The sequence below is a fragment of the Camelus dromedarius genome, chromosome 3 (genome assembly GCF_036321535.1).
Source record: "Camelus dromedarius isolate mCamDro1 chromosome 3, mCamDro1.pat, whole genome shotgun sequence".
NCBI classification, from domain to species: domain Eukaryota; kingdom Metazoa; phylum Chordata; class Mammalia; order Artiodactyla; family Camelidae; genus Camelus; species Camelus dromedarius.
This window is the reverse complement of record NC_087438.1, coordinates 99,443,877-99,456,739: the sequence shown is the minus strand read 5'-3', so window position 1 is coordinate 99,456,739 and position 12,863 is coordinate 99,443,877. Positions and strand designations below refer to the sequence as shown.

At 36.9% G+C, this 12,863-nt stretch overlaps 1 protein-coding gene across 1 annotated transcript in view; it reads right to left on the bottom strand.

Annotated features, from left to right (window-relative positions):
- The window catches only part of NDFIP1 (Nedd4 family interacting protein 1), a 45,885-nt gene that overhangs the window by 6,229 nt on the left and 26,793 nt on the right, over positions 1–12,863 (bottom strand). The window contains exons 2-7 of the mRNA XM_031449245.2: positions 12,435–12,522; positions 9,949–10,079; positions 6,667–6,754; positions 5,600–5,724; positions 3,677–3,743; positions 717–822 (exon numbers count right to left, since the gene is read on the bottom strand). Of these exons, the coding sequence (XP_031305105.1) occupies positions 719–822; positions 3,677–3,743; positions 5,600–5,724; positions 6,667–6,754; positions 9,949–10,079; positions 12,435–12,522 (603 nt within the window). The 3' untranslated portion in view covers positions 717–718. The remainder of the gene's footprint in view (positions 1–716; positions 823–3,676; positions 3,744–5,599; positions 5,725–6,666; positions 6,755–9,948; positions 10,080–12,434; positions 12,523–12,863) is intronic.

Here is a 12,863-nt window from a genome sequence, read left to right as displayed (position 1 = left end):
CTCTCTTTCCCAAGATTCCCTATCTCTTCCTTTTTGCAGCTACTGATATGAGATGGAGTCAGCCTCTGGGGAAAACCACGTGTCAATCAAAGAAGAGCCTTGGCAGGCTTAGTCCTCCTGTTCTAGGCAGGAGAAAAGACCCTTTTCTCCCTTTCCCCTCCTTGGGTTTGACCTTCCCACCAGAGTGGTAACATGAGGCTGTGCGCCTGAAGAAAGGCAGCAGGAAGACTCCCTGACTAATTCTAAGACATGGAAGCCTTTGTGGGCTGGTCAATAAATAGCCAGGCAAAAGGGGTTCCTGAAGTACTGCTGGTCTCTCCCAGCTCTGGGGCTTAGGGACCCTATGTAACTGAGCTGTGTGATTAGGCCTCAAGGGCTCCTTCTCAATTCTTCCTCTGGAACTGGTACAACCGCAGCAGTGGCTTCAGGATTCACAGCTCAAAGATTTAGGGACCTGAGTCCCAGTCACGCCTCTTGGGCATTGTCAGAACATGAGAGCATGTTTTCTCCTATGGCAGTTTTTCTAATGCGCCTTTTTCCATAGCTTTTTTCCACAGAAACACCCCTCACTAAACTAGAAACTACCAAGTAGCTTCCGTACCTTCTCTTCATTCCCCACCACAAGGTGTATTCTCTACTCTAAACCTGACGAATAATCTGCAACGTAACAACACATGATTACACTGGCACTAGAATAAAGTTTTTTTCTTTAATACCTTTAATAAATAAAGAGAACTCTGGTCCTGGGGAGATTTGAGAAGGTATCTGGCATCTTCCGAACTTTCGCGTAATTGATAAATCCTCTGAGAAACAGGAGAAAGCCTAATTTAAAAAAGAAAAGTCAAGAATGAATTTATAATTTCCATACTAAGTCTGCTCCCCAGAAATATCCCTCCTGATAGCAATACTTCATCATTTTTCTGCTAAAAGGTATCAAAACACAGTTTCCTCTAAAATTTCCAAAGGATTTCCACACCAAATTTCCCATTTCTCAATGAGAACACATAATCTCAAGAGCCAAATAAAAGCCTCTTTTGCACAGTCAGAATCTAATTGGTTTAAAACAGAAACAAAAACTAAGATGTGGCCAAACGTTTACATTTGGAAGCATCACTGAGAAACATTATCAAAACCTACCTTCTGAGCTCCAAAAAGTATTCCAAGATAATTCACTCTAAATACAGAGGTTATAAACTGTGTTTTTCTCAAATAAAAATTTCATCCTTTCTTGTCACAGGCTTTTTTTTCTGACGACAGTACATAATGTTGTCCACTAGATGTCAGGCTCCCCTTTACAACAATTCTCATAGTCTATACTCTACTCTATTCTTAATTTCAGCGTCAGCAGGGAAGCAAGCTGAGGAGCCCCCTCCAAGGGTAGCTCACATATTCCTGGCCCTCCTCCTGAAGAGATGGTCCCTCAGTCTTAGACATTTAACCCCTTTATGGAGATATAATTTACATACCATAAAGTTGACCTGTTTAATGTATACAATTCACTGGCATTCCGTATAATTAAAACTATAATCTAATTTTAGAACTTTTTTTATCGTCCCTAAAAATATGTCTACCCATTAAGCAGTCCCTCCCCATTTCCTGCTCCCTCCTCTCATCTCCCCAGCTCCAGGCAACCACTTTCTTTTGGATACATTTAAAAATATACTCAAGTCGTGGAAAACTCTTTGTACTCAGACAGAAATGATTTTTGGCAGGAACGAAGTTATCAGGGCTGAGCATGGCGTACAGCATTCTGTTTGGCACCAAAATCAACAAGTGATTTAAAGAGCAGGGGTCACCCCCTCAAATGCTGAGTGAAGGGATCCTAGTGATACAAGCCATAAGAGCACGTAACTTGTGTGGATGGTACAGCTACAACCTCACTCCAGTCAAAGGATGGGTGCCACGTGGGAACTTAGGTCAGTTTTGCTAGCTAATCCAATTTTTAAGAAAAGCTTAAAACTTCAGACATTTTATATAAAAATTACTGATTTTTATACAATGACAACTAATTAAAAAAAAGACTTCTGAAAATAGCTGTGAAACATACAAACCGCAACTACAGGCTAGATGGAGCTCATGAGCTGCCAACTTGAGAGCTTTATGTAAACACGGTCTTTGTAGGAAAAACTCAAAAAAAAAAAAAAAGTTCTCTTAAAAAATGACCCAAACACTGAATCCAAATGCACTAAGGTACATCCAAAGTCTCACCATTTTTTGCTTACCAGTAAGCAGTAAGATAGCAAGAATAATCAATTACGAAGTGTTACATATTCATCTCATATGAAACTTTAATACATGAAGGGAAACCAGTCCATTATATTTCTGTTAAGTATCTATGCAGTCAACAATCAACCTAAAATTATGCTTAATGACTCTTCTTTGGTCCATTCAGAATTCACTTGGATTTTAGGCTTGGGGGAAGATGAGGAGTCAGACTTTCTCTTAAAGATACAGTTTAGAAAATAAGCAAGCCAAGGAACTATTCTTCTAAAGTAACTCTCCTGTAGGTTTTTTTTATTATTAGGCTTCTCAATAATCAAGGGAGGAGGTAAAAAGCACTATTTCCCTTTCCTTGGAAGGCCAATGACTGATAGGAGAGTAGATGGTGCTACTAAGGAGGTGGGGTGTGGCGTCATGAATGGCTTGTATTTTCTAAATAAAATTTAGGGTCAGTAATGCATGGCTCTGCTACCCTAGGCAAAGCAGATAGGCCCTGAACATATTAAGCACCTGCTGGGCATAGGTGTTACACTGTGTTGGCCAGACCCAACAGCAGCCCTGGCACCAAGGATCTTAATCAAGGAGACAACAAAAAGGCCTGAAGTAGGAGAAATGTTAGGATAGGAGAAAATGATGTCATAGTAGCAGAGTGAAGCAATTATACCACCTTTAACTGCTACAGGATAGCCCTATTGTTTTAGAGAAATAACAGCAGTGATGGTGGTCTGTTATTGTATCATACACATTTTTCCCTACAAAGAATGAAGAAGCTAATAGTATTCACCACAATGTTCATTTCTTTGCCTTAAGATGGCTTAGAAAAAAAACTTTAAATAAAAATTAAAAATTTAGAGTAAAAAGGATAATCTTAAGACCAACAATCTGAAGTGGATAGTATATTAAAATAAAAAAAAATTCCTTCCTCCCATTACAAAATACTTCTTATTCTCACCAGCAGTGAACTAAAGAATTCTGGAAACCCAATGGCGGTTCTTCCAGAAGTTACATCTAGCAAGGCTATACATTTTCTGTTTTCTACTGACAGATTCAGCTGAAGATAGGCCACATACATTCAGGAGTAGTTCAACTGGTTACAATATATCTGTAAGCAATCTGGGGATGGGCTTGTGAACCCTTTATGGCAACAGCTCACAAGAGGAAAAAAAAATCTACAGACTATAAAGTCATCTTAACAGTGCATCATCCCCCTGGTCACATGGGGAAGGTGAGAGTGTAGATAAGTGTGTTAGGAAAAATCTACCACCACTGAGATGTTTTATGAACATGCATGTTACTCTGTGACAGCAGCCTAATCTTTGAAATATTTTAAAAATAGTATTTATTACTGCCGATGGATATATTACTATGTAGGAGGTGAGATGAGGGTTTACTGAAAGTAATTTTACTTCTACAGTTTAACATAATCTTTTCTCTTGTCTTTATTAAAAGCACTTACCTAAAACCAGGAACACCCACCAGAGCCAGTACTGACCATCAAAATATCCAGGGAAATAGGTGGAAAACTGAAAAACAAAGCAAAATATTTTAGGGCAGCTCAACAGATACAATTTCACATTTTAACTTAAGAATTTACAAAACACTAAAGATTTTATTTTGTATACTAATGCTGTTCATTTAGAGCTTACAAAAATTTCTAAAATGTTAGGTAAAGTATTTTACATAGTACTGATTTGAAGTGAGTATGATGTACGCAATATATTTCCTTTCATGAAAAAGCAATCTTGAAATACGACAGCTTTCAGGTTTTATATACTCCTTGTTTTGAAGGCACTTAAACTTGTTTTCTTTTTCAAAATCTTTTTTCCCTCCACGTTTTTCTCTCATCTAGAAATATGTCTTGATACTTTTATTTTGCTTGCCCAGTACTCAAAACAACTATTTGGCTTCTTTCTAATGAACCCTGATTTTGTTCCTACTCCTCCAGCCACGCCCTGACCTTGGATGCTTTCTCACGTACATCATGATCACTGCACTGCTTTGCCTGGGACTAGCACGTGATGTTACTCTAGCCAATGGGAACTGAGGGTTCCTGAGAAGGGTTCCTTGCTTTTAAAAAGAAAAAGGAGAAGAAATAGCTCTTCTGCTGCTGAACGCTATTGCTTCCGATGTGATGCCTATAACTGCCATCACCATCTTAGCCCTGAGGGAGGAACAGCCACACCAACATGCAGAGCAGAAATGTGAGCTGTCCCTGATGATGTCACTGAAACACTTAACTAACCTCCGGGTCAGAATGTATTTTCACTGGAAATAACATTTCCCCATTGTTTCCTAAGCCATTTTGAACCAGGTTTGCTCACAAAGCCATCCTAACCGATATAAGCTGATTCATTCAATTCAGCTAAAAATTTCACTTTAAAATTTAGTAAAAATAAAGACTGGTAACTAATTTTATTTTGTTTTCTATTGGAGGCTTTAACACAGTTTGGACATTAAAATACAGTATTTATTAATAAAACAAGGAATGAAGAACCTCCTTAGGGCTTGAGGCCGTAACCTGAAGTCCATGTTTTAGGTGAGTGTACACTAGCTGTCTTGGAGAAAAGCCTGTAACTTTTAACAGATTCTCAAAGGAACTTGGAATCCTAACAATGTTAACAACTGCTTTAAAATAAAGAATTTAAAAAAAACTCCTGTGGTCAGTGAACATCCATTAATTAGCTAATAATGCCAGTTTATGATACATATATTGGTTTTATCTATAAAGTTAACAATAGCAGTAAACTTAACTGAAATCAGAGGACACCTTAAGAGACTAGATCATCTACAACATTAACTTACTTCACGCGATTCTAACTAACTGGTAACTCGCAAAGCACTGGGCCCCTAACAAAGTAGGGCTTGTTAAACAGTTTTGGCTCTCCAAGCATTCTGGCATAACCAATGATGCTACTGATAACCAGTCCTGGAAGGAAGAGAGGAAGGAGGGAGAAAAGAAGACAGGGAAGGAGAAAAGAGAGACTAAAATTTCAGTAGCATTAATAAAAAGAACATGTGCTTTTGATTAGCTACCAGAGAGGTGATAACCTTCCTTTTATTATAAAAACAACTAATTTCAGAATACATGTATTATCATATTATAAACATTTAAAACAGAGAAAGCAGCTGGTGAACAACCTGCATAATAGATACCCTCAGACCACCAACATTCATTAGATGTGACTACAAAACTTGTGTGCATGTACCAGCTGCAGCTGATTTAGGTTCAATTTCATGAAACCAGAACAAAGACAAACCAAAAAATCATTTTAAATGCTGAGATAATTCCCAAAAAGCAAATGAAAAAAAAATAGAACATTAAAAATTGTTCTACTTCTTCCTTCTCTACAGACTCTATCTTTGCTAGTGTACAACTTACCCTGACAATCAGGATCCACTTGATCAGAGAGAGACCAAATCCTGAAATGGCCCCATACCTTCCTGCGGCTGAAGTGGTCAGGCAAAAAGACAGGAAAAACCCAATCCAGTTAAAGAGGAATGCCACTGCAAGAGCAGAGAGAACAAAAGATGTCAGACGTGTACTGCTGCCCAAGGAGCAAGAGTGCCCTGCACTTGCTTTTGCTTCAGTGGCTTTCCCAGGGATGTAAGAGCCTAGCCCACGCTCCACAACCCTTATCCCACTTCCCCAAAACATCCACCCTCAGTTTTCCTCCAAAAGCAAACAAAAAAACACAGTCTCTGAATATCAGGTGTTGTACCACTACATCTACTAGTAGTCACTTTCAAAAATGCGTTAGTATCACCAAACTGCATGCTTACAACTTGTGCCCTCTACTGCATGTTACATCTTCATACATCAAATAAACATTATTTAACATTAAATCAGTGCCCCCAAATAATATGATTCAGGTCATTCACCCACCCGCTTCTATGAATTTTAACAGCTTATGTAACATGTCACCTCTAAAAGCTCTGCATTTCCTTCTTATCTTTTTTATACAGCAAATAAAAGAAACGGTTGCTCACTTCCAAGTCCAGCATATGGAAAGATAAATGCAAAATAACTTCAAGGGGGAAAAAACTGGATTGACTTTGATGTGTTAGAAAACAGCTTGCAAAACAAAATTCATCAGACAAAGGCATTTGATTCCTAGCCTACAGGTCAGGAACGAGTAGGAGGAATGCTAAGGGGCCCTGCAGATCCAAAAGACGAAGCTTAGCTCATGGAAAAATGTAGCATCCTCATAACTGCTTTAATTATATTTTCCATAGATATTCACAGAAACAGAAGACAAAGAAAAAGGATATTAAGATAAAAGTGTACTAAGCTCTGAACATCTCAGTTCAGAGATCAGAAAAAGGCATCAAATAAATATAGTGTATTAACATATTAGTTCAACTAGTCCTTTTAATTCAGTCAGATTCACCCATAATGCAAAGCGCTCCTGTTTGTGGGAAGCAGCTCTGCTGTGTGTATATACTTACTGAAAAAAGTTAACATGAAAATCCCATCGTTTCCTATCCTCATCTGGTCAGGATCATCAAAATCATCCCGACCCACAAAATCCTCATCCTAAATGAAAAGAAAAATAAGGTGAATTCACAACGAATTATTTCAAGGCAAAGAAAAATATCAAGAAAAGAGAAAGGGACAAAAGTGAGTACCGAGGAGAAAATGTACTGCTTTGGCTCAATTCAAAACTGTAAGCAAGTCTCAGTACGTGTTAAAGTTATCGTTTTGTCTTATAAGTAAAAGATAATAATTAGAGAAAAAACAAATCTTCTGTTCCCATAGTTTTCTGCATGAAAGCACTTTTCATTTTATAACCCAAGTTCTTTAACAAAACACTTCAAAAATTATAAAGTTCACAAAGAACTGTTCACTCTTTATTTTTTATATGTATCTAAGGAAAAAGGAGAAAATGTTCCTATACCTTTGGCTTAAATTCTAGAATATCAGTAATTCAGGGCCTATTAAGGAGATACCACTGACAGGCTCAAGTGCGTTCTGAGACTGACTTGGGGGCCGTGGGAGAAGACAGCGTCACCATACATGAAGGGTCTGACAGGGGTGCATACTGCTTAACTCCACAACTATCTGTTTACATTGGTAGACAGGTCTGAAAAACCTCACTTCCAATCTTATTGGCAGATAGGATCCTTTTCATCCTAAGTTGAAAACACAGTATTACAAGTCTAGAAGGAACATGATCCTGACCAACACTGACACCAACATGTAGTTTATCTTTTCAATTAATTGTAGGATGTGCTGAGATACTGAAAAATAAATGATTCTATGCTTAAAAGTAAAAGTGGTTGACTTGTACACAATCCAATGAGGGTTTCTCAAATGAAAAATAAAAAACAAAACTTTATGGACAACTAAAACTTGCCCTACACAGAAAAGGGACTGGGAAATCCATAACAAGTTGTTACCTGGTTCCCCTGGGGAATGGGAACTAGAGAAAGTGAAGTGTCAGTGTTACTTCCATCCAACTGAACACATGTCCTCTATTGTGTGAAATTTTTACAAGAATGTGTTTGTTTTCTATTTTCGGAAATATGAAATACCTAGTATTCTGAATTCATATCAGCAGGATAAATGGCTTTGCCAAATTATAAAGTGATTCTGTTTTTTGCATAACTACTCAAAGATATACTACAAAAATAAATGGAAGTAATGTCCAGTAATACTGCAAATGCCTTCTGTTCTTTCTGTCCTTGGTATCTCTACTACCGGGATTCCTCCTACAAATTGCTGCCAGGTCAATGTTTCAAAAACACCGTACTTGTTGTTTTATTATACCCCTGCTTAAAAACTGTGAAGGATTCTGCATGACCTATATGTACGTCTGAACGCCTCAGCCTAGATTCAGAAGATTCTACAACTTACATACAGTTCTGGTTACAAACTCTTTTTGGGGGCAGGGCAGAGGGAGGTAATTAGGTTTATTTCCTTATTTATTTTAAATAATGTACTGGGGATTGAACCCAGGACCTCATGCATGCCAAGCGTGCGCTCTACCACTGAGCTATACCCTCCCACCTTGGTTACAAACTCTTGATCAAGCAAAACCAATTACTACATCCACAGTACCTGCCCTGCACCTGGCTGAATTCACCATCTGCTTTCTAAGCTTTTTCCTCTGGAATGTACTTATCCATCAAAATCTGGGGGCCCAATTCCCCATGACCACAAGGTTAAAGTCACAGTTCTTAACGCTTACTGTTCTTGTGCTGCTGCTTAGACCATGGGTACTTGTGGCCTTTTCCCCAGCTGGACTTTTACCTCTTGTATGGCAGAAGCATTGCCTTATACAAAGTCTTCTACCTATCCACTGCAAAATACATAGCACATCATATAAAAATGTTTTTGATATATGTTTCCTGAATAACAGAAGCCTTTAGGAAGTTCTTAAATATGTACACTTATAAAAGTATTCTAAAGAGATCTGTGATTAATTAGAGCTAATCTGGTCTATTTCCATGAAAGAGTTACTATAATCCAACAGGTCTACAGAACATATATAAGGAATTCAGAGTCTAGAATATCTGGGTTTGACTCGCCCATGTTACTTATTAGCTGTATGACTTTGGGCAAATTACTTAATCTCTCTGGGCCCCAATTTTTGTATCTGTAAAATGGAGATAATATAATCTCTACCTTGCAAGGTTATTGCGAGGAACGGAAACAATATATAAAATACATATAAGCACCAAGCACAGTATCAAGCATGTTGTTTGCTTCCAATACATGGCAATTATATTAAGACTGTTTTGTCTTCAGACAATGAGCTGCATGAGGGTTCTTAGTTTCTCCCTAGCACCTCCAAGAATTGAATGCATGTCACCATATAGAATCAGCCTAGACTGGACTTATAAACTGTTACTTCTGCCAAGTAGTGGTTTAGGAGTTTTACCCCTCACAGTAGATGGGATCTGCAAACAGTCCACTATCCTAAGGCCTGAACTTCTGGGGCTTGTGTCACTGCACTGCCCAGACTAAGCTTCTGTTCCTGTTATTATATTTCACTCATTTCCTGCCAGGACTAGAGTTTGGAACCCTGATTGCTCCACATTCCTGGGTACTGGATCCTGCTCCCCATTATTCCAATATCTGGCCTAAGGCCTTCCCTCCATAACGTCAACCTGGATGAGTATTTATGAAACCCACAACTGTATTACTTACAGGTCTGACATCATGAACCAAGAGTGTCCAAAACTCTCCACTGGCTTTCATCACACCCCACCACCACTCCCATGAATCAACATCAGACCAGATGGGAATTCACTGAATTCACTTGGCCTACACAGATGGCATGGCATGGGGTTCATCTAGATGATTGCTAGAGCCCTTCTGAGTTAATTCTATGAAGTTCCACTTTTGCTTTTCATAGACTCCACAGTGGTTATCTACCTTACACCAAAATATTAAGTGTGCAGAATCAAGACGAAGTTGGTGTATTTCCTAAACCAGCTCCTGTTCCAAGACATTTCAGCCATGCCAGAAGACTTGAGAAAGTTGTGGTAGTAGAGGTAGAGGAAAGATGAGCTGGCTTGACTAGTGATTTTTCTGCTCATCTATACCTTTTACCTCATCATTTTGAGGAAAAGAGTTTATTATTCCAAAAGAAAATGTACTTGCTTTTTAAAATTAGCTATACTTTTACTAATCAATTTTATCAAAGTAATATATCAAAAAGGAGATAATGAAAAGGACTTAATTCTCATAAACCAGCACCCTGTAACATGGTAAGCTGGACTTACTCTTCCAGGAACCAAAGGGATAGTAGCTTCAGTTTTGGTTCTCTCGGCTTCATCATAACTGGGCAGTGTGGTAGCCACATTGTAAGAGGGAGGCTTTGGAAACCCAGACTCATCTTTGTAGTCAAAATATGCTGCAGAATAAAAAGGAAATCACAATTATCTGATGATTAGCTGAAATGAAGGAAAAGAAGATTTCTGCAAACTCTGGCAAATAAAAACCAGCCATTTCTCTAACAGTACAGACAGAATAACTGAATCAAATGATGTTTAAAGATGAGTATAAGACTGGGAACAATTTTTAAATTTATCCTCTTTTCAATTATTTAAATTCCAGGCTCACTTTGCCCTCCCTTCCAAGTGCTTTTGAACACTTTTTCTGGCTGTTATGTGGTGTGTTCACAAAAAGCATTTAATATTAATAATGGCATAAAGGAAAAATTTAAGCTAAAAATACTTGACCTGTCTGTATAAATCTGTACCATGGTTTCCTCCCATTTATAAACATGAAAATAAACTTTAAAAAAATTTAAAATTCATTTCTCACAGATTTTGGCACTTTGACTCTTTCACATTATTTTTACATGTACTGTTTTCTATGACATGCCTAATGTAACTAATTCAGTTACAGATCCATTATTTATTTGTGTTAAATCTTGCACTCCTTTTTAATGTTGCATCTTCATTCTCATTAACGTCTATTACAAAAGATTCAATATGCATTATTAGAAAAGATCTACTTACAAATGGATTAATTTTCTACACAATTTTTTTAAAAGCTTAGGAATTTTGAAAAATTCCTATAGTTGATCAATATTAACATTTTTCTTTTCTCCTCTTTTGTTAATTGTAATTAATTTCCAATTTTACTGTAGTATATTATTGAAATTATCAACCAACAGAATTCACTTCATTAACAGAAAAAAGGAGAAAAATTCTACTGTCTTCACATGGACAGAAAAAACATTCGATAAAATTCAATACCTACTAATAACAAAAACATTTAGCAAATTAGGAATAAAAATACTATTATTCCTTAATCTTACCACACATCTCTATGAAAAATCTAGAGCAAATACCATAATTAATGGTCTTTTCAATGGATGGTATGGGATCAAATGAGTATCTATATGTAAAAACAATCTTGACCACTACCTCACACTATATAGAAAAAATTCCAGATGGAATGCAGATCTATCTAAATCAGAAAAATAAAATATCAAAGCTTTTAGAAGAAAATTAGGAAAATATATTATGGAAACTAAAGCTGCCACTTAATTGAACTCAAGAAACTTATTTTTCTCTGTCAAAATAGCTACTTTACATACATACATATGTATACATATATATGCATCCATGTATAATACAGAACACTGAATATATATAATTGCCTTTAAATTTTCTTTTTACTTTTAATCAAATCATACTATTAAGTCATATTACAACTTGAAGGGTACAATCTGAATTAGCCCACAGCCATAGTAACTCTGAATACATGAATAAAACTGGTATCTACTACCTTAAATTGAGGGAAATCAAGAACATTTTCATTTCTCTATTTAAAAGGATTCTTTTTAAAAATGGTATCCATCAATACAGACACCTCATACAATTTTAAGTTTCCATGAATAGTTTAATGACAATCTTTTCTAATTTATTTAGTACATTCAAAACAAAAAAAAATCCAATATATTTGTTATACTGTTCAAATTTATATACCACAAATTAAAACAGGTAAAGTGAGTATACAAAATAGTGATTTGCACCTTTTCCCCCCTACCAACATGCGTGCACCATTCTATTTCTAACCATCAGGCACATACTTGCCACTCTACCACAGTTCTGTTTTAGAGTATGGAAGAAGTTCCATCAAAACTGGTCAATTTTCAGCAATTAAAGCAGACTGGTTATCACAAAGATCTAATTACCCAAAGTCCTAAACTACTGCAATTTTCTTTCTTCTCCCCCATACCTTCCACATACGTATGTAAAAATTAAAAAGATAATCTGGCATAAAGTGGGAAGACAAAAGGTTAATTAAGGAGGGTTTAAACTATGAGGAACAGAATGAAAGAGTTGGGAGACTTCTAGGTTTTTTAATGAAGAATTTATTAGCATAGAAGGAATCTAACATACTATATTCTAGGTCATAGGTACTAGAATCAAAGAGCAAAACCGCTAATGAGTAAAAGTACCTCCCCCGCAAAAAACCCGAATCAGGTGACCATATGGTTCCTGAACTCTTACTTCCTTTATATTAAGAGTCTCTTGGAAAGCAATGGAGTTCCATAAAAAAGCCACATTGGAACAGGGTTTTATCTGTTTTTCAGAACAGTAACATGAATTTTTTTCACTTCAGGCTACAAACCAAAAATAATGTCAAAGACTTCTCAAGGAAAGCTGAAGCAAACACCAACATAGCCACACTAGACAAAAGCTTCTGGCCAATGCATCTCAAGAGCTCAGCAGCCCCTCATGCTGTCACCTACCTGCACTCTCTGCAGAGATGCTGCTGTAAGGTGGAGGAGCATCCCCCGCAGCCTGCTGCGGCTCTCCAGACTCCTCTTCATTCTGCAGCTAAAAAAATGTTTATATTTTAATGCAAGCATAAAGCCAATTTGACAAAGGAGAACCTGAAAACGGGGATAGCTACTTGGAAATATGTTTCAAAAGCCTTAAAATGTGCAAATCCTTTACAAAGTATTCTACTCCCAGGAATTTATCCTAGGGAAATAATCTGACAGAGGCAAAAAAGGAAGATATAAATGTTATTGCAGCAAAAAATTAAGAGCAATCTAAATACCAATCATAGCAGACTTATTAAATAAATTACAGTTCACATCACAAAGGACTACTAAGCAATCACAAAAATGAAAATAAAGAAAATGCGATGACTTGAACAGTTATGCTGTACTGCT